Here is a 27,476-nt window from a genome sequence, read left to right on the forward strand (position 1 = left end):
AAAAAAATCGGACTCACGCTTTAAGGAAGACTGGAAACGAGGCCTCTCCAACAATTGGAGACTGAATATTTGTGCTTTTCGGCTGCCGCCATCCACATCTTCTTCTTCTTAATTGGCGCGATAACTGCTTACGCGATTTTGGCCGAGTTTAACAATGCGTTTCTTTCTCGTGCTAACCGGCGCCAGTTGGACACACCAAGCGAAACCATCCGCCTTTCCAAAGCAGAGGAGGTTTCATCTTCCTATGCTACCACGAACTGGCACCGCTTCGAATACTTTCAGAGCCGGAGCTACTGGATCTTTTTTCGCTGCGCTATGTCTATGCCGTCGAAAAGCTCATACAGCTCGGTGATCCATCGTCTGCGTTACTAGCTGTAACTAACACATAAAGGACCAAAAATCTTCCGCAGAAACTTTCTCTCAAACACTCGAAGGAACACCGCATCGGATGTTGCCATCGTTCAATCGTCTGCGCCATACCATAGGATTCACATCTATCGCAAAAAAAATCTTGCACATTCGACATGAGGGATAACGGAAGCTTTAAGGGAGACTGAAAACTAGCCCTTTCCGGCTCTCAACATCGAAGAACCGAAGACTAGAAACCTGTCCTTTCTGCCTCCCTCCATGCATTCACTTCCATCCCATTCACATCCGATTTAATCATGTGTGCAGATATATATTTCATTTGAGCAAATAATTAGTTTCTTAACACTGACAAGTATGTATGTGTATGTATGTATGCAATCTACATAAAGAGCGATGGTCCGGTCTAGAACGCTGCAGAACGGCAACGTTTTTTCTGACAAGTCCGAACAGAAAACTGTCAAACTTTCTACTAAAACTTGGAAGGAAAGACGTTCGGTTGATGGTCGGTATTATTACAGTACACAATCCATGGGGTCAGCATATGATCACCATTGGAATCATTGAGGACCCAATGTGCCTGTCTTGCTTGAAGGAGGCGGATAGCACTGAGCACTTTCTCTGTGAGTGTTCTGCCTTTGCTAGATCACGGCTACGAGTTTTGGGTTCCGATGTCATGAGAATGAGTAATATTCGTTCTCTAAAACTGGAGGATATCGACAGATTTGCCAAAGAATCTGGAAAATTCTCACAGGACTAACTATCTCTACAACTTGAGTGAAAACCATAGAGTAACCTTAATTTGGGTCCCGGGACACCGGAATATAGAAGGTAACGAAAAAGCTGATGAACTGGCAAGAGGGGGATCTGCCATGCGCTCTTGCAGTACCAGCATTCACTCCACTAGGTGCGGTCAAGAATGCAATTTCCCTAAAATACATTCGAATTGCAGATTGTAGATGGAGAGACCAGACGAAATGCAAAATCAGCAGAACGTTATGGCCCACCTACAACCTCAAGCAATCGTCGACATTAATAAACATGAAATGACGGGACACCTGTAGACTTACGGCAGTCATAACTGGCTTCTGGTCTATCGGAGAACAAACCGCCAAAATGGGCATCCCTCACAACATATACTGTCATAGTTGTAAACAACCGAAGAAAAAAGAAACAATCTTCCATTTCCTCTGTGAATGCCCTGCCCAAGCAAACATGTTTCCTCTCTAGTAAATAAGATTTTTAAACATGTTTTTAGTTTCTTATACAAGAAAGATTTAATAAATTAAGAAAATGAAAAAAAAGTAACGGCTCTAAGAAGCGTCGGACAATCGCAAAAATAAAGTATTGAGGCTATATAACGCCCTGCCAATGAGTCGACAAATCACGTATTGTAACATTTTCGCATCTTCTTTTTTATATGACTAAATACTTTCAGCCCAAAGCTTTGACTGCAACCAAATTTAAGGAAAAGCTACTCACTTATCGCCACTTTAATTTATTTTATGTCAATATGTCACTAACGGTTAAGTGTATTTGCTAAGACAAACAAGTGGCAGCCTCCCTTATCCCTTCTATCTTTTTTGAAGTACTAAAAAACACAAAATATTAAGATGGAAGCTTTGGCTGCTATCCGAGTGGTTCACTGACCCAACACAATACGCACACATACACATAGTATAATCGCTTTTGTTACTGTTATTCATTTGTTCATTTATGTTTTCATATTTTAAGCATCGCTACCATAGGCAATTTCTCAAATTAGCTACAATTTCAAAATGGCCTCCTACCGCACTCGCATTGCTTTGCGCTTTAGGTTGAGGATTTGTGTAATACCTTAGCTGATGTCCTAGCAGAGTGGGGCAAAAGCGATAAGTATGCCCATACTTGTAGCTTAGATAAAGTGAAGATGAGAACCTGCAATACGCCACAACCATTGCCCTATACGCCTCTTCATTTTGCTTTATTCCTTTATTATTTTACTTATTATTAAGTGTATTGGTATTTGTAGTTGCTGGCTAGTTGCTAACGGTACATTTATGCTTGTATTTGTATGTATGTATTTCCATAAATAATAGTATTGTTATACACACATAACTTATAAATATGACCACAAATAACAGGAGACGTTAACGCAACAACAGAAAACAAGATGCGATAAAAATGTAGGAATGCCATGGCGTATGAAATTGCGGAAGAAGTGTGAAACATTCAAGAAGTTGTAGAAGCGTATGAATACGAGTATACTTTGAAAATACTGCAGCAGCAGCTGCAAAGTGTCAGTGGACTCATAAAATAAACGAGCGTAACTTTATGATTTTTTTATTTCGACCCCACTTAGTAGAAAATATTTTACATTCATATTTGAACGGCCACTTTCTGAACATTTTGAAGAAGATGCGAAGTAGAGTACGTGAATGTATGGGTGTACGTTTGTGCTTGTGTTCACGCTGCTGCTTGAAGGCAGCGGAAAGGTATTTTATCTGTGGCCAGTAATGTGCGTTAATGGAGTTTTTGTGCGTGCAGTGTGCCCAATATACGAAAATCTAACAAAAGCGAAAACAGGCGTGCAGTAAAAATAAGGGAAGCCTTGTGGAAGTAATACTTTCTTACAGCTTATGACGTGGGTATTTACAAATTTACAAACTATTGGCAAATGAATACATAGAAAGACGGCCAAGCAAGTTAAAGGGGAAATATGAAAACCTTGGTATTTTATGAGAAACTTTTTCATGACAGAAATTCACTTGGTGATATCTAAAGGCAATCAACATTAGAACAACTTGTTTTATAATTCACGCTCATAGTGGGTTTCGAACCCGCGATCTACTGACTGGTATGCCTATTTAATAACATCCACCGCCGCTGTTACGTTAAAGTTCAATAAACGTAGACTAGTATCGAACTCAAAAGCGTCTAATTCCATGTTCGTCTGCCGGTATTTCGATTTTGCGCATAAAATGAAAACATCATCGTAGTCTAAACATCAAAATATGTTCGTATGTCTGTCTATTTTTCGTTTTTATTGTGGCAATTATGCTTCCGTGGTTACGAAAATCGGTGCTATCTTCTTGCTAAATTTGTATCTGTGTTTGTGCTTTTGCTTTTGCTATTGTTGTTGCGGTTGCGGTTATTTTACACATCAATTCACCAATTCTGGAAGTTCCGTTACAATACTGAATTTTGCGTATCTACATTTGTAAGAGTGAGCATAAGTATGTGGTGTATATGGCAGCCTTCATATGTATCATACACCACAGGAAGAACCCGGCATAACGCTACACAATTTCAGTAAACGACTAGTCCCATTTCGCTAAATGCAAACCAGTGTAAATATTGCGGGCTAATATAGCCGAATTTTTGAAATCGTTTAATTTTCGGTGAAGTAGGCACAGGGACTCATTCACAAATTATTACAATGTATTTGCTTGTTATTTAATTTTAGTAATTTACTTTGTGAAAATGTAATTCATTTTACTACAGAAACCATATAAACTTAAGTTTCAAATTAAAAAAAAAAAAATTAGAAAAAAAGTTCAACAAATTTTCATTGAAATATCACTCTTTTTAATCAGAATTTTATTAAAAATCTCGAGTATTTTTGTCAAATCTATCTCATGTTCAAGCCCGATTTATTAAAGTGAGTGCGTAAAAGAGCTTTGTCCAAGCCCATTTGATATATTTTATATGGACGCATAGAACTATGTGCATTTGCGAAAATCAATTTTTTGATACTGTAAAGCATGCGCATATAAAATGTATTCACCAATTTCGTCTAAAATACTGTGAGGTGAATTTTTATTCCTTTCATGGGTATTTTTGGTCCCTTTCATGGGTATTGTTTATGCCTGGCAATGAAAAAAGAAACAAATACATACACGAAGCGTATAATGGACTAAAATATAGTATAAGAATTGTTGTTGAAAAATTACGGCTCATGTCACTATATCCCCTATATCTCCCAGCTCTGCTTAGATTCGCCAAAAGCGTTGACATCCTACATGATATCTACTTTCGGAATTCATGGAGGTTGGTATCCATCTGGGATCGCTATGGATCAAAAGGTCTATGCGTGGGTTAATGCCAACCAGGCTTACCTAACCTCACTATATAGAGAAAAATTGCAGGGTAGCCGTAAACTTTAAAAGCGGCGCTTGGCAGATTCCACTACTCTGTAGTAAAATTTTCCCTGAGTCATTGTCAGAGCCTTATTCCCTTTTTGTGCAATGTTTATAGGCTTGGTTGAAAAAAAAAGAAAATTATTTTTCTGAAGCACTTGAAATGCAGTGTTTTCGAAACCAGTTGATTTCCCTACGAGGTATACCTTCTTACATTACATAATTATAAATGCCTACATGAGCCTTATGAGCATCCCGGCATCTGTGGTCACGCATTATTGTATGAGTTGTAATGTATATACATAAAATACATACAAATATAAGTACAAGGTGGAGCAAAATTAATCAGTTTTTGAGAATAACTTTTTTATTAAAAAATAAAGATTCATAGTGACGAAAATCTTTATTTTGACTTTCACGCGCTTCATTGTTTGTCTGTTTGTATACTGCAGCTGTCTTTGTAGTTCACAAGTGTCACAAGTGCGGCACCTTGCATACAGTATAGGTTGTATGTAAAAAGTTGTCCAAAGCTTCTTGCACGTGCTTTATTTACTTTTACTCAACAAATTACCCTTTTTAGATCATATCTTTTTTGGGTGCGTTTGGGTGGTTTTCATATATTGAGCGGATATTGTAATAATTTGAAGAGGTGAAAAGTATTGCTGCCGAAATTTAATAAGCCAATTGAAGGGTACTTTGTGAAAATGATTGGGAGGCACTCTCTCCTTTTGTGGTTGTGATGGCATAAAATATGAGTCTAATGACCTGAAAATAACTCTTTTAGCCCGTAAGCTGGTAGACATGGCATGCAATGCAATGGCGTACAAAATTTTTTGGCGAACTTGCCTAGAAAGATGTGGCTAGTTAAAAAAAATATAAAAAAATTAAAAAAAAAAAACAAAAACCAAATACAAAGTACTAAACACAAAAAAAAAATTACATTTGCACAATCAGAGCAGTATAAAGTGTAGCGAAAATCGAGCGGATTTATTCAGCAAGTATCTATAGTGAAACCTCTCCCAACGGACACCTCTATTAGACGGGCATCTCCCATGAGCGTACACTTTTTTCCCATTTGCAATTTGCCGCCGTAGCCGAATGGGTTGGTGCGTAACTACCATTCGGAATTTGAATCTCCGTGAAACATCAAAATGAAGAAAAAGTTTTTTCTTATAGTGGCTACCCCTCGGCAGGCAATGCCAAATTTGTATTGCTGCCATGAAAAGGCTCCTTATAAAAAATTTCTGTCGTTTGTATTCGGCTTGAAATAAATATAATTTGCTAAAATTAAGAATTTAAATGTTTTTTGTTTAAGCCTTTCGATCCAAATGTTGACTGAGAGCAATTTCGCATGTTTATAGGCTTATCAGTAGCATTCTTTTTGTTCTTGTTTGATGAGCAGTAATGATAACGGTAGTCGTTTGTGGCTGCATATGACCAAATAATAACTCATTTGTGAAGCATTTAATAAAGTTACTTAAAAAAAACTTATATGTAGCTGTGTGGCGAACAATTTTTTTGAGTATTCAGCAATACTTTTATAAATAACAAATTGTGCCCAATAATTATAAGAAAAATGTCAAATGTGTAAATCAAATAGTTTTAAGCAAACGTTGAATAAAATATTTATTCAAGAAAATAGTATTTTGAAGATATTTTATACTGCCATTGTCCAAATTTGCTCACAAGTAAGCAGCAAAAAACGTCGTCACCTCTGACTTGAAATTTTGTGAAGACACTTCTATAATAAATAAGAAAGAGTTGAGAAAAAGTGTATCGAGAAATTATTAAAAACTAAGATGAGGTTAATGAAAATAGCCTACGTCAAGTTCCGTTAAGTTAAGTTACGTTAAGTTAAGTAAAGTCAAGTTAAGTTAAGTTAAGCTACATTAAGTTAAGTTAAGTTTCGTTAAGTTAAGTTGAGCTAATGTTACGCTAATTTAATTTAAGTCAAGTTGATTAGTTTAAGTTAAATTCAGTTAAGTTAAATTATGACTTGCATAACTAAGGTATTTTCTCAATATTGACAAAAGAAAAAGGAGACAACTCCAAATGTTACTCATACGCATGGGCGTGCCTACAAAGCAATTCTTGCAAAAGAATAATAAATTAAGTAAAAATAAATTCATGCTTATTTTACTCTTATGTGTGTATGCTTTGATTGCAAGTTGCAAATGTGCAGTACCTAAATCGTCCCTTCCAATGAGCAAATACTCGTACACACACACGCACACATGTCATAATAGTCTACTTTTAGTTTTGCCGCATTTTATTGCCTTTAATTTAGTTAAACACTCACTTTGTTATCCCCTTGCAGACACACACTAACACACCACATACACACAATCACACCACATACACACATACCCATAAACATACATGCAATTAACTTACATTAGTATAGTTTGGCTTTGAAACTTACAATAGTTAAGATAAGTTATTTTTCCATTTGTTATTTTTTTACTATTTGTTTTTGCTGCCTTTGATCATTGCTTTTAACAATTCTCTGACAGCTTCGTTGTTGGATTTTTTTTTTCATATGCTCTCTTAAAACTACCATTGGTTGTTTTTGTTTACACAAAAATATCTCAATTGGTACATAATGGCAATAAATACGAGAGTGTGTAACAAAGAACACTCAAACTCATTCTTTTCACACACAAACACTCACATGCACTCCTACATATTTACGCTCTTTTATGTACACAAACTTACACGAGGGCACTCATGCTAGTATTTATACAGAACTTGGGTAAAAAGAGAAGAGGGTGGGGAGATCTAGAAAGGTTGTTCTGCTACAGACAGTTATAGCTCAGCTGTTGTCAAGCCGACATACTACACATGCAAGTGTACATTTATACGTATTTACTCAGTTGTATTTGCGACTACCATTTCTACTAGCGCTTGAATAATAGAAATACCTTCAAACTTTCATGATAGTCTGCAGTAGAAAACACAGATACCTTCACATAAATAATACGTCCAATAAAACATATGAGCCATTAAAACGTGATTTCTAAGTGACGTTGATGAACTTAATGGAGTTCTATATAGCAAATTTTCACAACTACTTACTTGGTTTCCTCCAAAAACCAAATACTTACTTTGGTTCGCTTACCAATTGTTTGGCTTCACATATTTACTATCTCCTTCAAGTACATACACTTATACATATAAGTACAAGTATAATCAATGTTTATTTTCACAATCGAAGTATTTGTGTGTTTTATTGCAATACGTTTTTCCGCCTTAGATGCTGTTACATCATAAATACCTGATTTATGGCATATGAATTCGGGCGAAACAACAATACTTGAAAGCTTTTATGATCACTTTCGTGATTGTTGCTACTTTACCACCACTTGTTTGTTATATTTCGGTATTCCCTCAGTTTGTGTTCGATTTTTGCGTTCGACTTGTTTTTTTGAAGTCTTCTACTAGTAGGAGCCACTTTGATGTGCTTACTTAAAGTGTTTGTAAATATGAATGGAGGCGTGACTTTTCTGGTGTAGCACAGCTTTGTAATTTCCCAACATAATCCCTCTTGTGCTCAATATGCTACGTTCTACATAACTCCACTTTTGTATCACTTCTAACGCCTCTATTGCTGTTATCAGAATATGGGCTTCATCAAAATAGTCATTAACCATATTTTGTTATTAAAGTCAGTTTTTTTCAGCTAAGTTTTTTGTATTCTAAGCAGGCATCGCTGCCTAGTGTGCTTCTGCATGGCATAACGATAAACAATTCTAAGTTCAAGTCCCACTAGGGACATAAAAAATCAAAATGATAGGAAAGAGGGGGTGGTCATGGTGTGGCATGCAATGGTATACCTCTCAGTGCGTTTAATCGCAGGAAAAGAATGTCTAACAGTGAATAAGTGCTTGAAGGTTTACTGCGAAATTTCTGTGAATTTATCTCTGGCTACTGGCGGCCGCCGTAGCCGTATGGGTTGGTGCGTGACTACCAATCGGATGTCAGAGAGAGAACATTGGTTCGAATCTCGGTGAAAGACCAAAATGCAGGAAAAGTTTTTTCTAATTGCGGTCGCCCTTCGGCAGGAAAGGGCAAACCTCCGAGTGTATTTCTGCCATGAAAAAGCTCCTTATAAAAATATTTGCCGTTTGGAATAGACTTGAAACTGTAGGTCCCTCCATTTGTGGAACAACATCCAGGACACATCACAAATAGACTTTGAATGTTGCTCTTTGAAGTTAAATTTCAATATTAACTATCAATAAATTCCACTCGTTGGTTATCAATATAAAACATACAATAAAATATTTAGATTTCCATGACTTCTGACTTATAAGATTTGAATAATGCAGAAAATTCTAATGTAAATTGACTATGTGAATGTTCAGGGCTAGCTAGGGCAAGACTTCACTCTTTCGGTAAGCCTTGCTTAAAGCATATTAATGAGATCGCAGACATCGAGAAAGAGAATTTGCTGCTCACAAATTGGATCTGACTTAAAAAAAGACACAAGACATCAGCACACGAGAGCAGTGGTAGTAAAATAGAGCTGGTCGCTACTTAGGATTATATCAGTAGAAATATTCAATAATTTCAACCATTTCAACAACAAGAACAGCAAAACCAAAGAATAATTGTGCAGAAAAACAAAAAAAAATTTCGAAAACCCATTGCTTTTTTCTTATTCGGAAGCGAAGACACTTATCTCGGCTCAGCACTTCTCCTTAATTTTAGTGATAGACTGACCTATCTTTTTTTGTGTTCCACCATGGTTGCTCTTCACATATTGCGCCTATGATATAGGCTCAGCGACTAGCTGCTTGACGCATGACAGGAGCGCTAAGAACGGCGGCGGCCCTCGAATACATTCTCGACTTACCACCGCCAGAACTGTTTTACAGAAAACCTTCCAGCGAAATCTGCAGGAAGACTTAAACCTTCAAACGAACTCTCATGTAGGACCTATGGGCATAGCTTAATAAACCGAAATAATATAGCCAATATGGGCCCTAAATGGCGCCAGTTTTTAAGTGGGAAAAAGGGTTTAAGATCACTATCGAAAAGACGGGTGGCGGCGTAAGGGCTTTAGCTCCAAATGCATTACACTTAACTTTTATAGGGACAGTTCTAAAGTGATTAGTGAAGAAGGCGCTGGGACATACTGTATAAAGTTAGACCTAAAGAAGTTCCATAAGCCTCCAGCTCACTGGCAGTAAAGCTAGGTTCTGCTACTACTGGGACTAACTCCAAAGCTAACTATTCTCTGATAGTCAGACAACCATTAAAGCAATTACATCGTTTAGTGTAACGTTCAAGATCGTTCTTCAGAGCAAGGAGTCAGAAAGTAAAAAGGTTAGCAGCGAATTGTAAGCTAAATTTGTTATATATTCCAGGCCATAAGCGCATTGGTATCACTATGGACCGCACCGGACTATACGTGACCAGTCACCAGGTACAAGCCAACCAGGTGAATCTAACCTTAACTTCCACGATGGAGAAATTTAGGAGTCTGTTTCAGTGAGTGCTCATATTCCCATGCGACATATTAGTTATTTTGTTTTGGTATCGTATACTTTTAGTTTTGTGAAAATGTCTGGTTTTGTGCCGAATGATCGTCAATTGCGGGAAGTGTTGATTTTCCCCTTTCATACCAAAAAAAAGGGCGGCTGAGGCGCATCGGGAGCTACAAAAAGTTTATGGAGATGCTGTTTTAAGTGAAACAACGTGCCGAGATTAGTTCCGTCGCTTCAAACACGGTGATTTTAATGTTGACGACCGTCCGCGTGAATGAAGGCCAAAAACCTCCGAAGACGCTGACGTGTCAAACACAAGAACAGCTTGCTTCAGTATTAGGAACTACCCGCCAATCCATTTCCAAGCGATTGTATGCTTTGGGAATGATTCAGAAACAGGGGACTTGTGTGCCTTATGAGTTAAAACCAAGGGATGTTGAACGTCGCTTTTTCGCCTGTGAACAACTGCTCCAGCGGCAAAAGAGGAAGGGTGACGGGTGATGAAAAATGAATTCATTACAGCAATCCAAGGAAAAGAAAGTCATGGGGACTGCCCAGCCATCGGCTTCTACGTCGTCGCCTCGGCCGAATATTCACGCTGCGACGGTCATGCTATGTATTTGGTGGGATCGAGTTGGTGTTATTTATTATGAACTGTTAAAACCAAGCGAAACCATCACTGGACAATCGGTATCGACTTCAATTGATGTGATTGAGCCAAACACTGCGCGAGAAGCGACCGCAATACGCGGTGAGGCATGAACAAGTGATTCTACAGCATGACAACGGTCGGCCTCACGTTGCCAAACGTGTTAAAACCTACCTGGAGACACTGAAATGGGAAGTCCTACCCCACCCGCCATAGTCTCCAAATATTGCGCCGTCCGATTATCACCTTTTCCGATCGATGGCCATTGGTCTAGCTAACCAGCAGTTCCATTCATATGAAGACATCAAAAACTGGCTTGATCCGTGGATAGCCTCAAAAGATGAACAGATTTACCGCGACGGTATACGAGATCTACCAGAAAGATGGGAAAAAGTATGATAGTAGCCAGCGATGGTTTCACGATTGATTCACTTGTAACCTTTTTTTCAGAATAAAGTTGTATTTTCATCAAAAAAACAGCTAGAACTTAGTTGCACACCTAATAAATTTCGTGGAGTATGAGTTTTTTTATAATTTACGCAACTTTAGGCCAAATGAGTAAAACTTCAATGCATAAAAAAAAAATTGTGTTTTGTAGTGACAATATTCTACAGCTCTTCCGTAATCACTTTATCGCATTCTGGTTCTTCTTTTTGCAGCTGCGCGGTGTTATTCGTTGGCATAAAGGTATTATTCGAAAAAGGTCTACTGTGAAGGCAACAGCATGGACTTGAATGCATAATAACTATTTTGTGTTTTATTGACCAATTCTCAGCATTTTTTTCCCAGAGAATGTATATTCATATTTCAACTTAGAAGTTTTTGTACTGCATACCTCCATTAACAGGTCTATCTAGCTTGAACTTCCGTATTTTCCCTTTCCGCTCTTCCGCTATTATCAACAGAATTACATTGTCACAAATATTAGCCTGTGGGCGGTCTATACTTTAATTGCCGAAAATGGCAGTGTACCTTGCAACCACACAGCACAACGACACATTACTCGTTGAGTGGAAGACAGACTTCTAATAATTTACCCCGTAAGGCATACAATATTTGTATATGAGTACATTAGTAGAAGTGTATGCGTGCGTATGTATGTATAAGCATGCAATATTTTAGCATGAAATAATATCGTAAAATGCATCTTCAGAAAATCTCGAGCAATAACTAAATAAATAACCGAACAACATTACGTTTAGTAGCATAAACATAAAATAGCATAAGCATAAACATAAACTGTTTACCTGCTGCAAATTACTAAGCACAAAATATGACTACAATTAAATACTCACATAAGCATATAATTGTACCGTATAAATACTCATACTAACAAGCGATAAGTAGTAGCTGTGTTGGTAGTCATAGCGCAAATACAATAATGGAAGCGGAGTGCGTAGGCAAGGCAGGCAATAATAATGATGTTTCTATAGGGAAAAGTGTACGAAAAGCCGAATTGAGTAGCACATTCATATCCACTAGGGATGCCAATACCGATCTATGAAATATTGGGAATCTCAGCTGCAACGAGTCCCGTGAACGTTTTTGATGTTTGTCAAACATAAAATGGGCTAAAAATTTAGAATAGAAAATAGTTTGTAAAAAGAAATGAAAAGATGATGATGATATTCGGTATATGTACGTCTGGTTCACTTGCTGATTCTTCTTATTACAGCAACCATATTGGAGCTAGTAATCCAAGGGTTCTGATAATTATAGTGAATACTGTACTTTGCTCGAACGTAAGCATGCGTCAAAATAATATTCCATCTAACGGTATTTCACAGCAGTAAAACTTCAGCAGAAGGGCGATCCTGCAATCTGTGCCAATTACCGCGGGAGTAGTCTTCTAAATATCGCCTATAAGGTCCTAGCAAGCGTATTGTGTGAAAGGCTGAAGCCCACCGTCAACCAACTGATTGGACCTTATCAGTGTGGCTTTAGACCTGGAAAGTCTACCATCGGCCAAATATTTACAATACGCCAAATCTTGGAAAAAGTAACACTCTACAAGGCTCTCATCACGCCCGTCCTAACGTATGGCGCAGAAGCTTGGACGATCCGATGAAGCGACGCTTGGAGTGTTTGAGAGAAAGATTCTACGTAAGATTTTTGGACCTTTGTACGTTGGCAACGGGGAAAATCGCAGGTGAAGGAACGATGAGCTGTATGAGTTTTACGACGACATAGACATAGCTCAGCGAATAAAGATCCAGCGGCTACGTTCGCTGGGTCATATCGTCCGAATGGATACAAACGCTCCGGCTTTGAATTGAGAAAATGTTAATATCTCCCTCGCTCCCGCGTTCCCTAAGCATTTTGCATGCCTGCAGAATCGCAAAGACTTCTGCTTGAAAAACACTAGCAGTGTTCGGCAGTTTAAAGGATATAGATAAATTGGCTGATTTAGAGAAAACCCCTGCTCCGACTCCCGATTCCTTCTTGGAACCGTCAGTGAAGACAGAGTTGCAAGCTTCGGCGCAGATTTTCCCTTCGATCCAATCCTGCCTATTTGGAAAGATTGCTCTAGCACGGTTTATGAGAATGGACAACAATTTTAATACCAAAATGTTTTAATTCAAATCATTAAACAGCCTGATCTGAAATTTCATTAGACTGTCTGGAGAATTTGTACAAATTCATTCATCAATACATTTACGGAGTAATCTATTAAGAAGGTGGCAGCACAAAATATTATGAGCATCACCCAAGATTAGTTGAATGACGTCAACGACGATCCAGATTTGTTTAAAAGGGCCTTAATTGGTGACGAACCATTGGTGTATAGTTATGATATTGAAACCAAAGCCCAATCGTCCCAATGTACGAGCTCAGGAGAGCCAAGATCAAACAAAGCCGGCCAAGTTCGATTAAATGTCAAGACTTTGCTCACTGTTTTCCTCGATTACCATGTCGTAGTGCATCAGGAGTTCTTACAACAAGTTCGTACGGTAAATAAAGAGGATTACCTTGAAGATATGCACCGTTTCCATAAAGCAATATGAAAAAAAAAAAAACACCCGGAATTATGAAAAAATACCTGGATTTTGCATCACGATAATGCAACTGCTCACTCATCGTTGCTTGCGACAGATTATTTGGCCGAAAACAGCACCGTTATTATGCCTCAGCAACCGTATTCACCAGATTTCCTGCAACTTTTTCTTGCTCCCAAGAAAGAGATTGAAGCGACCCATGTCAGGACGGCGGTTTGCAACGATTGAGACGATTCAAACCGAATTGCTGAGAGAGCTCAAGGACATACCAAAAAAGTGCATACCAGAACTGTTTGGAGGATTGGAAAAAAATGCTGGCACAACTGTATTTTAGCTGAGCGGGACTACTTTGAAGGAGATAAAATAAAATTCATGAGTATTTTTTTTTCAGAAACATGAAAATTCACCTAATTTTTTGAACACACCTACATTGCTAGATATACATTTTTCCATCTCTAAGCCAATCAGTGAATGCTTTCTCTAAAATATCGTTTTCCTTCTTACTCAAATCAATCATTGGGAAATTTCTTTTTCACATTTTCTTTAAAGTCGAAGTGCTGCTCCACAAAAGCGTGTCACATCCAGGCAAACAAGTGGTAATCAGATCGAGCTAAGACTGCTGAATAAATCATGAAAGGATTTTACTTCATACTTGGCACGCTTTCGTCAACGTGATAGTGCATTGTCTTCAAAGAAAATAATTTTGTTTTCCCACTTTTGATTTTCTGCGCGCTTTTGAAGCAAATAATAATTCAATTGCATTTCATCGGTACCGTTAATTTACAATAGCTTCACTTAATTTTAGATACTTATATCAGATTACAATTCCCCAATCCCCAGAGACAAATCTCGTTGCCTTTGTTTTTCTGAAGCAACTTGGTTTTGGTCGATGTGAACTGTTGGCCAATTTTCTTCGTTTGCATTTCACAAAATGGATACATACATATATCGACTTTTTAATGACATTAACGATTCGATATATAGTGATTTCCTTTTGTTTCTTGCTAGCATCATTTTGTGAGAGGTTTTCTTCTATGTTCATGCCGTTCGCATATCGTAGTTTGAAGGCATACAACCTGACATAGTTAGCACAGCAAAAAAATCCGTTGTTGTGAGAGGTTTGCAAAATCCATTACAGTTGTCAGCAGAGCGTAAAAGAAGAAAATCGTAAAAACACCCGATTGATGGAGTTCGAAATTTGATAAATTGCTATCCATCGGCATCTATGTGTGAAATTTTTGTAAAGAAAAATTAAAATACATTTTTTTATAAAGTTTAAATAGAGTAAAGTCGGGTATTGTGGGCACCATTTTACCTTGATATTAATTTCTGCCAAAATAATCGTAATGAAAAAGCGATCTTTTTTTTCATTCTAACAAATATTGGATTATGTTTACATTTTATTGCAAAATATACCCTAATATAATCGTTTTTGTCGGATAATATAGAAAAACTGAAACCACTTTAAAAGTTGATGAAAAGAAAAATAGTGGTTAATGTGACCCCGGGTATTCGGGTAAAGTGGGCCACTATATAAAATCACCCAAAACAATTGTAAGAGTTGATAATAAGTCAATAAATTTATTTATACATTTTTTTATTTTAATTAGTGACCTTCTTGGTTGACTGGTGGTCGATGGCAGTTCTATTCATATGAAGACATCAAAAAATGGCTTGATCCGTGGATAGCCTCAAAAGATGAACAGTTTTACCGCGACGGTATACGAGATCTACCAGAAAGATGGGAAAAAGTAGTAGTCAGCGATGGGCAATACTTTCAATGATTCACTGTAACCATTTGTTCAGAATAAAGTTGTATTTTCATAAAAAAAAGCAGTGAGAACTTAGTTGCGCACCTAATAGCTTTCCGCTTATCGAAACTTAACTTTTCTTTAGAAACTTTACGTTCTAATTACAGTTTTTCAATTCCGGTAAATAATATTTGACATTTAAATTCTTGTTGAATTAAAGAAAACGAAATCTCGGGACCAATCCGATTGACAACTTACATCGCTAATATTGGCATCCCTACTACCAAATCCCACACGCATGCCGGTTAACTTGTCAGTATTGTATTTGTAGTTGCTACCTATAAATGACTTAGTTATTAGTTACAATAAATTACACACCAATACATATAACAATTTCAATACATTACGCCTAGTGCACACCTGGGGCAGTGCTTGAGAATTTGAATTTCAAAAGCTGCCATCCTGTTAATCATTGCCGCTGTGCTATTTCTTATATTTTTTTTTATATTTACTAATATAGTAGGTAGTGATTTTGGGGATTCATAATAATAATGCCGGCGGTAGTAGTTGTGATACAATGCTCTTGCCACCATTCACTGAACTCATAAATATTTACGTATGTGCTTATGTACTTATGTACTTATGTGCTTATGCACTAATCATTAATATACTCGTAAGTTTCTCATTTGGCATTAACTATTCTGTACATTGTTACTTCATTGCTTCCAGCAACCCGTTAAATGTCTCTTTTATTCAATTGCTAACAAACGTACTTAGCAATAGTCGTTACTTATCATTTATTATTACAATATTAGTAGTGGTATTAGTATGCATTACTTTAGTAGTTGTTAGTTCGTTTTAATAGTAGTAGTAATTTATAATATTATAATAACTTACGTGTTTAGTTGCTATTTCTGTTGTAGTGTGTCTCGTAATTGCAGGCCCGCCTCTACTGGAATGCGCGCCATACTTTACTGTTATTCTTTGTATGCTATTTACTCCAGTTGGCTGCTGCGCTTCGCTTTTGCTTTATTATTCAATTAGTATTTCTTTGTTCTTATTTAAGTTTTTTCTTGTATTTTAACATTTAGTTTCAGTTTTATTTTTATTTTAACTTGATTTTTTTTTACTTTTATTTTCATTTTCATTCTCAGTTGCACTTAAATTTTTATGTTTTTTAGCTTTTATTTTTACTTTTATTTTTACTTTTATTCCATTTTAATTTTTATTTTATTTAAATTTTTATTATCATTTTCATTTATATTTTTATTTATTTTTTAACTTTTATTTTTACTTTTAACAAGTTTTTTATAGCATTTGTTATCTCTTAACTCTAATTTTTATTTAACTTTTTTTAACTCGCTTTGTTATCAGCTTTGTTGTTTTATTATTCCTTGTTTTGCTGTTGCTTTTGTTTTTTCTTTGCAATTTGTTTTTATAACACAGGTTTGGCAATGCTCGGTTTCGCTGTTGTCGTTGCAATTTCCGACAATTTAATATCGATTGGTACGCGCGTATCGTATAACGTTGGCGCCTGCAATATTATCCCGGCTGTACCAACGACAACGGCTATTGTGAATAACCATAAGAATAGACGATCCAATACCATGGCCACGTACTTCCAATCTTCTTTGACCTGTCGCGCGCAAAAGAGAAAGAAAACATATGGGGAAATGGTGAAAATACGTGGAAATAGAAATTGTTGGCCAAATTTTAGAGTAAACAACATTAAAAAAGGGGTAAGAATAAATGACACAAAAGTCTGTATTGATTACGGAAATCATTGTGTACACGTACACGTTAGGGTAGTACGTAAAAAGTCCATGCACTGCATATTTACGACACACCCAGAATTGCGCTATAGTGAAAATTTCAGGTGCTTCCTTCTAAAAGATACAAATATTTAATCAGTTTTCGTTTTCAAAGCAATGCTCAGTTAAAAGAATGATAAACTATACAAACCGGTGGTTAAGTTTTAAGGGCCGGTGTTGATTTGGAATAAAATACAATTTTTTTAGGAAATTATTGTTAGTTCTCTTTATTATGATAATATTGGTATGGCTGAATTACGTATGGAATAACAAATCGGCCAAATGGCGGCGGCACACCTCCATCCGATGGTCCAAATTTGCGATGACGCTGAGACATAATTGAGGTTCTATGCCGTTAATGTGCCGAATTATCTCATCCTTCAGCTCTTGAATTGTTGCTGGCTTATCTACTTTCTTCTTTTCTTTGAAATAACCTCAAAGAAAGAAGTCCAACGGTGTCAAATCACATGATCTTGGCGGCCAATTGGCATCGCCCTGACGTGAGATTATGCGGCCATCAAATTTTTCGCGCAAAAGAGTCATTGTTTCGTTAGCTGTGTGACAAGTGGCACCGCCCTGTTGAAACCACATATCGTCCACATCCATATCTTCCACTTTGGGCCATAAAAAGTTCGTTATTATCTCACGATAGCGAACACTATTCACAGTAACTGCCTGACCGGCCTCATTTTGAAAAAAAACGGCCCAATGATGCCGCCGGCCCATAAACCGCACCAAACAGTCACTCTTTGTTGCATTGGTTTTTCGGCAATCCCTCTTGGATTATCATTCGCCCAAATGCGGCAATTATGTTTATTCGCGAATCCACTGAGATGAAAATGTGCCTCATCACTTAAGATGATTTTCTTCGAAGTCAAAAAATCAATCACAAGAGTGGATCGCTCGGAAGGTCCTTTATCATGCCATAAGCGCCAGCTTTCTCCTTCGTGATATTTGGGGCGAACTCAACGAATCCGATACAACAAACGTTTCAAAACGCCAATATAGAAAATTGCATTGACAGTTTGGCCCATTGGCATGAACAACTTGCGACAATTCTCTTGGAATCGTAAGAGCAAAGGAGCATCGACTTGATTTTTGACCGTATGTTCATTGTCATTTATGTCCTCACAACCATCTCAGAAATGTGTAAACCACTCATGAACACTGGTACGAGATAGACAATCGTCGCCAAACACTTTTTTCATCAATTCAAATGTTTCGTGAACGTTTTACCGATTTTAAAACCAAATCTGATATTAGCTCTTTGTTCGAAATTCATTTTTGTACCGATGACACAAACAAACTGACACTTTAGTCACAATAATCTCGCTTCCACTGAACCGAATGTCACCATCATTTTTATGAAGCCAGTCTTGTTTATTTTGGACTTCACCTTGTGGTACACAGGTTTTGAAAACCCCTTACCTAAAAAAATAGCAGCATACAGCGTACAATCAAAACTATCTGAAAACCAATTTTTTTTCTTTATTATTTTTTTTGTTTTGTTATGCATTTGAATTTTTCCGAAACTTTTTTTGTAAGGATTCAAATTCATAATTCTTCCATTAAATGTAGAAACGATTTCATTAAAAAATTTATATATTTCTGTTACATTTAACTGATATTTGTGTCCAGTACTGGATTAACGCTTTCGAGAACTTCCGCTGCTTTATAGTGAGCGTATGCTACAATTTTCACCCACATTTCCTATACGTCCACACAAAATCTGTGTGTTTTGGACTTCCCGTACATGCAAAGTAAATATTTTGTCGTTCAAAATTAAAACTCAAACCCTTCCGAATGAAGTCAAAAGCTGAGTACAATTAATAAATTTATCAAACTTTCTTTGCATATTTCCCAGCAGAATTGCGAGAATTGATAAAGTAGGAAAAAATAATCTATTTAAAGCAATAAAATGTAGCGTACAACCTCACTGATGGTGGAAGAACTTGAAAGGGCAAAGTTAAAAATATATTCATTTTACTTTTTCTGATTACTTGTGAAACAACAAACTAAGCAACAAAGTTGGCAACAACGATGTCCCTCAGCTTTTGAAGTATTTGCGGGCATCACTTAAGTGCTGCAGCATATTAGGATTGCCTTCCGATGCTGCACAGTGTGCTATTTTCAGCGAAGTGTTGGTCATAAATTGCAATAATAGAGCTATTTGAATGTTAGGAGAAATTTATTTGTATGCTAAAAGTAGACACTTTTTTTAAGACTTTCTGAACCGAAATAAGTGTACGTTTAATAATCCTTTTAAAAGAAAGTTTTAATTTGGCGATATTTATCGATATTTTTTTTAAATTCCTATCGAAATAGTAATAAAAGATTTTCATGGCAACAAATATGTCTTTTCTGTCACTTCTTCTAATTCTAGTACGACTTTTCATAAGCCGAGTTTTGAAATGCTTTCAACTGCTTCCCCTCAATCGTTTTAAAATGATTTCACCAAAATTTTAAATAACGCTCAATATCTATCCAGTTGTGGCATCAAAATTAACAACAGTCTCCCTGATGCTCACCTGATTATCTTTTATTATCATTTTCGATACTTTTCTTAGTCGTTGTGGTGGATGGAAAACCGGAGCGAAGTGAATCGTCAACCACAACAGTACGTCTTGCTTTAAATTCTGTCTATCACTCGTTCGTTTGTGTAGGCTGTTTTTGCAATTAAAGCTTCAATTATTTATTTTTTTATTTTATTAAAATTCGAAAAATTTTTTATAAAAATTTCACACATTTTAATCAGAATTAAAAAAAATTTAGGTATGTAACTTTACAACCAATTCATGGCTCAAAATTCTCGTAGATTTTTTGGTTGTTAATAAAAAGTCCTGCATTCGTTATAAATATTATGGAGAAAATGAGCAGCATCGTCGGCAAAAAAAAAAAAAATATATTAAAAATCAATGGGATTTTTGAACCACTACAAATTATCACTTAATTGTTTTTTTTATATACTTGTAATTGGCGCTTATACCCGTTTTGGGTGTTTGGCCGAGTTCCTTCTCCTATTTTTGGCGTGCGTATTGATGTTGTTCCACAAATGAAGGAACCTATAGCTTTAAGCCTACCTCGAAATACACTCGTAGGCTTGTATGGTGCTCCGATCTGGGCGAATAAAACGGATCATGTATCATACTTTCGAGGTCTACAGTCTAGCTACCGGTTGTGCGCACTACGCGTATGTAGCGCATTTAAAACGGTGTCCGAAGATGCAGCCTTAGTAATATCTGGCATGTACCCGCTAGGCATATTAGCAATGGAAACTGCCCAAATAGCGAGAGATCACAGCGACCTATAAGTCCGTCTACTCGGGCCACGTTACGAGATAATTGCATCATGAGTGGCAAACTAAGTGGGACAGCTCGGCCAAAGGGTGTTGGACGCACAGATGCATTCCCAACGTAAAGCTTTGGTTAAAGAGGCCACATGGAGAAGAGGACTTTTACCTGACCCCGGTTTTGAGTGGACATAGATGCTTCAAAGCATATAGGTTTAACCACGACGACAATCCTTATTGCGACTACTGCGATGGAAACATTTTAGAGGACGTTACCACATATTCTTCACATGCTCGCGCTTCCGTTCTGCAAAAGAAAGACTTTATAGAACCTTTGGAGAACCTCCTTCGCCGGAAACATTCGTACATGCTGCGCTCGAAGGAACAGTGGAATGCGGCATGCAACTTAGTGGCCGAGATTATGAAAGAGATGAGTCGTCTGAAAAGACTGCGACACAGCAACGGCGACTAATCGCCTTCCCTCCCGGCGAAGTAATACTTGACGGTTGTCCCTCGGCGAGAGGTGATGGTGAGAAACAGGCTCAGCCTGGTTTCAGAAGGCCATTTGAGGGTAGCGCGCTACCCCAAAGCCTATGAAAAAAAAAAACGCGTAGGTTTGCTATTGCCTGCTGACGGCTGATCGCTATTAAAAAAAACTATTTTTATCTTTTAGGTGTTTCATGCATGGAGACTCGAACGTACGTTTTTCTGAATGATAGTCAGAAACATTTATTTAGTTTTATAAACATTTAGACTACTCAAAAGGGGAATCATATATTAAAGAAGATATGCGGCTAGCTCATATCACGACAATTTTCAAAGCAAGATGTGGTTTACTGAAGCTAAATGCAACTACGTATGGAAAAGCTCAGAAAATATGCACTCTCTGCAATTTAAACGAGGAAGAAGATATGCAGCACTTCTTCGGAAGATGCCCGATACTAAAGGAGATCAGAACAAAATACCTAAACGCAGCGAAGCTAAATGAAGCAGAAGTAATATATATACTTAATGGCCATAATTGGAAAAGACTAACTTGCTTTATATACTCAGCCTTAGGCTACAGAGATTTTCTTATTGCAGTGTTTAATTTTTGACTAATTTTTGAGCTGTGACAGACAGCATTGTTATTGCTACAAATTCATTATTCCTTTCCTTATGTATTTATATATTTAAACGAATTATTGTAAAAATTATTGAAATGTAAGATGCAATATTTATAAATAAATAAAGAATTACTACTACTTACTAGTCCCGTATCAACGCATTCGGCTATGGCGGCCGTCCGTGTGGGCACTTTATTGCACTAAAATTCAATGAACTATAAAATTGCATACCTGAAAATTTTCTACAAATTCTGAAGAAAAATTTAATGGATGCTTAAAGATTTTGTAGAAAGTTTAAAAGTTGAATTTAAGTACGAGGGGTTTGTCAAAAAATGAAATATGCTTTTATAAAAAAAGTAGTTCAAATTAATTTGTCAATGAATGAAATATATTTGTATAAAAAAATAGTCCAAATAAATTTTTGAAAAAAAAAAATCAATATATGGTGAACTTATCATTACGCCCCTCACTTTAGCCTGCACAGTTTTATGGACAAATACACGGCGGATGTTAGAAATAACGTGGGCTTGAAAACCTTAAAGCATTGATATTTTCTTTATTATTTAGTTAAATGGTGCAATAAGCCGCAAAAAGTTTTTGCCTAAGCTCAAAGTCAACTATAATAAAATTTAAGGAGGTAAGGCCTGCGTTTGTTAGAGTTTATCATGAATTATTCTGATAATACCGAGTGCAACTTTTTCTTAGTGAATTAATTGCTCAAGTACTGAGTGAATTAATTAGTGAATCAATTACTGAATTTTAAAAATTTAACAAAATATTTTTTAATATCTTATTAATTTTTTTTAATATGCTGAAAAATTTTAATAAAATATCTGATTTACTACTTTGGAATAAACTGAGAGAAAACTTGATTTGTAAGCCTTTGAAATCCATGCGACCTTTCGGCATTTGCCCTCGTAGTAATTTCAATAATTTCCAAACATTACCTCTTTAAAATCTACGAAAAGCAAAAACAACAACAAAAAAAAAAATAAATCCGTGTTATCCAAAATAAGAATCCTGATTTTACTTATTCAAGGTGCCGCAAAATTATCTTGTTTTTGAAAAATTTTTTTACTGAGTAAAAAAATAATTTTAAGTGATGGATTGATCGACGTATGACGCCATTTGCAAAAATGATTTCGATTAATTTTGCGTCATCCTGCACTTTTACTTACATTTTTTTATTTATTTATTATTATTATTTTCATTTATAAATTATAAGAGCTGCTATACTTTGCACTACAACTGAACTATTGCCTTTGTGCATTTATATTTTCATTTGTTTGCTCGCTCGCCACTTCTGCCGCCACTCAAGCATTTCGATCATTTATTCGGTGCTCATCTGTTGTGCTCGTTTTCATTTGGCCAAAAGGCAGCTGAGCATATTTTGCAGCAATGCTCGTAAAGCGCACTTTATATCCAGCGATTCTCGCATTTATCCAACTATGCATTGCATTCATTCATCCAATCATTCAATCATTCATTATGGCAAACAAATAACTTTCAATCCATCCAAATAGTATTTAAGACACCAAAGCATTGCTAGCACCACGCAATGCAGTCGCTATGTTATAGATGTACGTATGTAATGTATGAAAGGACATATATTTGTTTATTGCATCCCTACAGGGAATTGAACTAGTACCGAATTGATTCATTTCTAGTGAAATTAGCTTCACGACTAGGTCGTATTCCTTCCGCTTTCCATGTAAGCAGCTGGTGAATTTTCCTAGGAAGTGTTAATTGTCCTTCGCTAAATTCATATTACATAGATTTTGATAGATCAGAATTAGCGCTAAACTGGACAGATGAGATCTTCTTAGCACCAACCAGTGATTGTACAATACTTCAATGTATTATTTATAAATTTCAGGGCTCTGCAATTGAATACTCAACATTTTAGTTAATCAAAATACCAGTTGCTAAATTATTCAATTAATTTTAGTTGAAAAGTTTGGGTGCCATTTCGAGTATGTTTGTTTGCCATAGCAATCCATATCCATCACATCGAAAATGTATTTTATTTTATAACTTGTGTGTGATGCCTGCTGTTTGAGGTTGGTGAGGTTGGGCTCGAAATGCCTTCGCACTTACAGCGACCGTCGTCTACTGTTGTTGAGTGGTGTGCCCACTAAAACAATTCCTCTTCCTCTTCTGAGGAGACATTCTTCCCAGGACTAGTTTCTGCAAGACTTCGGGAGGAGCCAGAACGACATCCATAAAGCACCAATTCGATTCACCCACGTCTGGGTCCACCGTATTTGTAGCCAGCTTTCATGCTATAGGCTCGTCTGCTTGTGCTTCTGTCAGTGAGGCTTTGCGTTGTTGCACTGTGTCGAGCTCTGTTTTTCCATAGTACGTCTTCGATGTATCTCTTTACCGCGTTGTAGCTGTTCTCACGGTTGAGTATTTTGCTAATTATTTTACTCGACGTGATGTTGCCAATCTGCTTCTTTAGAGCAGGTATTTTCGCGAGCCATCTGCCCTCGACGCTTCGCAGTACATGCACTTAACTTGCTCATGCGGTATAGGTATCTCCGGAAGTATCCGTGGCTAGATAAGAAGTGGAACTGAGATAAGAAGTAATTCACTTTTCCGAAGTTTCTTTGGACCCATTTGCCTATTAATGGAATGAGTTTCGCCGTCCATCTACCACTCTATCGGTTTTGTCACCACCGCAGCATGGTTTGGTATCTCCGTTCCGCGACATTAGTGCTGACGTGCTTCTTCTTGCAGTCCCACGACATCCATTTCTTTCCGGGCCATGAGGTTGAGGGATATCTCTTCGCTGATCACAAGGAGTGCAGCGTCAGAAACAGTGCGCTAGGCTGAGGCAGCTCTGAATGCCGCTATTCGTTGCACAGTCTCCAGTGTTTCGCGTTTGGTTTTGCAGTTTAGCGCATCTCCCAATACTTCGCTTCCGTATAGGAGATTTGAGTTTGTGGCTGCTATATGTTGTCCCACCCATGTTCGCACTTAATCTGCTCGGCTCAGAAAGTAGGCCTGCAGTCAAGTTGAATACCAAGGTACTATTCTTTGGGTCACTAAGGATACGCATGCTGACCTCGAGTCACATGTGATCTCGTGCCATCAGGATGACTCGGTCTTTTTTTTGTGAGTTTCAGGCCGTGATTCTCAAGCCTTATTTGCGTCCTTATCATAAATTGGTTCAGCTTCCTCCAAGCATCCTGAGTGGCCCGGGCTGATGTGACCGCCGCTATATCGTCCGCGTATCCCAATAAATATGTATCTTTTATGCTCAAGATCTCGTCGTAGCTCAAATTTCAGAGATCGGGGCTGAGGATAGATCCTTGTGTCTTTGGGTTTTGAGTTATTATAACTTTAGTAAATGAAATCTTGCTTAATTGAGCAATAAATTACTAAACCTATTCAATTACCGACCGCTAAGTCTGAAACTCTGAAAATAGATTTCGGTACTTGCGTCAGAATCGTACCAGTTCTGAACGAGAAATTTCTTTCACTAGTTCAAGCTTTTCCTACAGGGATGATGCTGCAGCCGTTTTTTCTGTTTATTAAAATAGTTTTCGGAATTATTGAAGACGAATGACTGAAATATTGCATTTGAGTGAAATTGACAGGGTATTGCAGAGGCAAGGCCAACAAAGGAACGATGAGGGCGAATGAGCAGGCGACTAATGAGCAATGTATATATTGCTTATACTATTTTTTTTTTTTGGATGCAACAACTCTGTGATAGATACCATAGAATGGACGATAGGACGCTGCTGCTATTGGACTTTAAGCAAGAATGTGATGATAACGATGATGATAGTAGTCGCGATGTGCAGCGGTAGAGTGGCAGTGGATGTGATATCGTGTTTGTGGAGTGCTGTGAGTGGTGTTGCTGCTGACTGCTGTTGCTGATTTTAATGGTGATTGAATTGGTTTTGCAGTTGTCAATGCGCTTCTATGACATTGATGGTGTTGGACCTTCAGTTGGTGACAAAGATGAATGACGATTAGTTCGGGTAGTGTATGCGTTTTGATGGGCAGAGTATCGTAGCAGCCAATGTACTGCAATATATTTTCATACAAACGGAAAAGCTTGTGTTGTAATGGGAAGTAAGAGGAACTTTTATTGCTTTCAAGCATCTACTTCAGCGAGGCAATGCGAACATCTAAATTCTTTCTTAACCTTGACCGTAAAAATCTAAAAGTTGTGACTTTTTGTAGAAAAACAAAAAGAAAAAAGCAAAAACAAAAAAATTTGTCACATTATCATCTCTAAACGAGAGCTCAGCCAACAAGCTTTTATGCTGCTAATGCCTTGCTGGCAAAGTCCGCATAAAGTCTTCTTATGTATGTTTTTCTTTTGAGCTTAGCATTTGAAAGTCATAAAGTAGCTTTACAGTGTGCTCAGCAGTACACGCGCTAGCGTTCAAAGCCATGATACAGTGTAATCCGCTGTTGGAATATGTTGCTGAGGCGCATAAACAAACAAATATGTAAATGATGAAAAACAAACGCAAAAACCAAAACAAGAACAAAATATTAAATGCAAATATGTTGAGCCAGTGTCATAAAGTATTGTTGTAAAGAATGTGAATTACTTGCGAAGACACAGAGTGTGGGCAAATAAGCATAAACCAAACAATGCGCGAATTTGAAGGGTTTAAGTTGTGTGAACAACGGGTCGTATACGTAACATTCTTGAGAGTTGAAGATATTGAAATGTTGAAACTTTGATTTTAACTAAAAATCAAATCATATGAACAAATATTGTTGCTTTAATACAAATTGAAATAATGCAAAAATTAAAAGGCATCTATCATTTCAGTAATTTTGAACAAAACCAACCAAAAAATCATGAGTGTTTCATCTTCTTCTTTATTTGCTATTCGTAATCGAATTAAGCGATTATACAATTTAAAAGTAATACCATTTTTTTAAATATTTTTTGTTTTTGAGATAATGCAAAAAAGTACACTACTAATTTGTTTGTCAATTGCTATACCGCATTCTTGTATTTTCTCTTTTTTTGTTGCATTTGTTATTTTGGAAAATGCACAAATTGGCGTAATTCCAAAGCGTAATGAAGCATATGAAGCTTTAAAAGCAGAAGCATTTTTCCAGGCACTTTGGCACTACTTCAATCCCACATAAGTATGAAATTAACACTTAAACTCCATTCCGCTTAGGAAGTCTTATGAACAAATTTGGTTTCTGTATTTAAAGCCGCAACACGCAATTAGTTTATGAGGGATAATATACAATATTTTAAGAAATTACGCTTGCTGTATTCCACATGCAATTAAGGAACAAATTTTATATCAAAATGAATCGCCTTGTCGGAACCTGTACGACTTGAAGACGGTATCTACCGCATTCAACGACAACCACGAGTTAGACACATTCATCAGGAGAGCAAATGTAATCAGGTACGTCAAAGCGGAAAGGATTCAATGGTATGGTCAAATGTTATGAATTAGCAAGGATAGAAACCTAAAAAAGATCTTCGGGATAAATTCACAAGACAACAAAAGAAGAGACCGACCGAGAAAACGATGGAGAGATGACAGCGAAGGTGACTATGGAGCTATGGGCATATCTGACATCAAACGAAAAGCTGATGACCGAATGACTTGTAGGCGAATTGTAACTCAAGCAATGGTTGACCCCGAATTGTGATGCTATGATGCTGCTGATGTTGCTTGAAGATGTAGAATTTTAGCGTCGTATGCCACATAAATCAGATTTGATGCCTGTGATGTATATCAGGTCAGTCCATAAGTTCGTGCGTATTTTACCCATAATTTCACTTTTATACGATTTTTGCATACAAAAAATTATTCGCGGAATATAAGGGAACTAATATATTTATATCTTTTTTTGATATATTGTGCATTTATCAAGTGATTTTAATCGCGGACAGAAGCG

General features: G+C 37.0%; 1 protein-coding gene across 1 annotated transcript in view; it reads right to left on the minus strand.

Moving 5' to 3' along the window:
- Positions 1-15,065: 15,065 nt before the first annotated feature.
- Positions 15,066-27,476, minus strand: part of LOC128857343 (acetylcholine receptor subunit alpha-like) — a 145,104-nt gene continuing 132,693 nt past the window's right edge. Inside the window, exon 9 of the mRNA XM_054093056.1 lies at positions 15,066-17,005. Within this exon, the coding sequence (XP_053949031.1) occupies positions 16,805-17,005 (201 nt within the window). The 3' untranslated portion in view covers positions 15,066-16,804. The remainder of the gene's footprint in view (positions 17,006-27,476) is intronic.

This window comes from Anastrepha ludens, chromosome 3 (assembly GCF_028408465.1).
Source record: "Anastrepha ludens isolate Willacy chromosome 3, idAnaLude1.1, whole genome shotgun sequence".
In the NCBI taxonomy this organism is placed as follows: domain Eukaryota; kingdom Metazoa; phylum Arthropoda; class Insecta; order Diptera; family Tephritidae; genus Anastrepha; species Anastrepha ludens.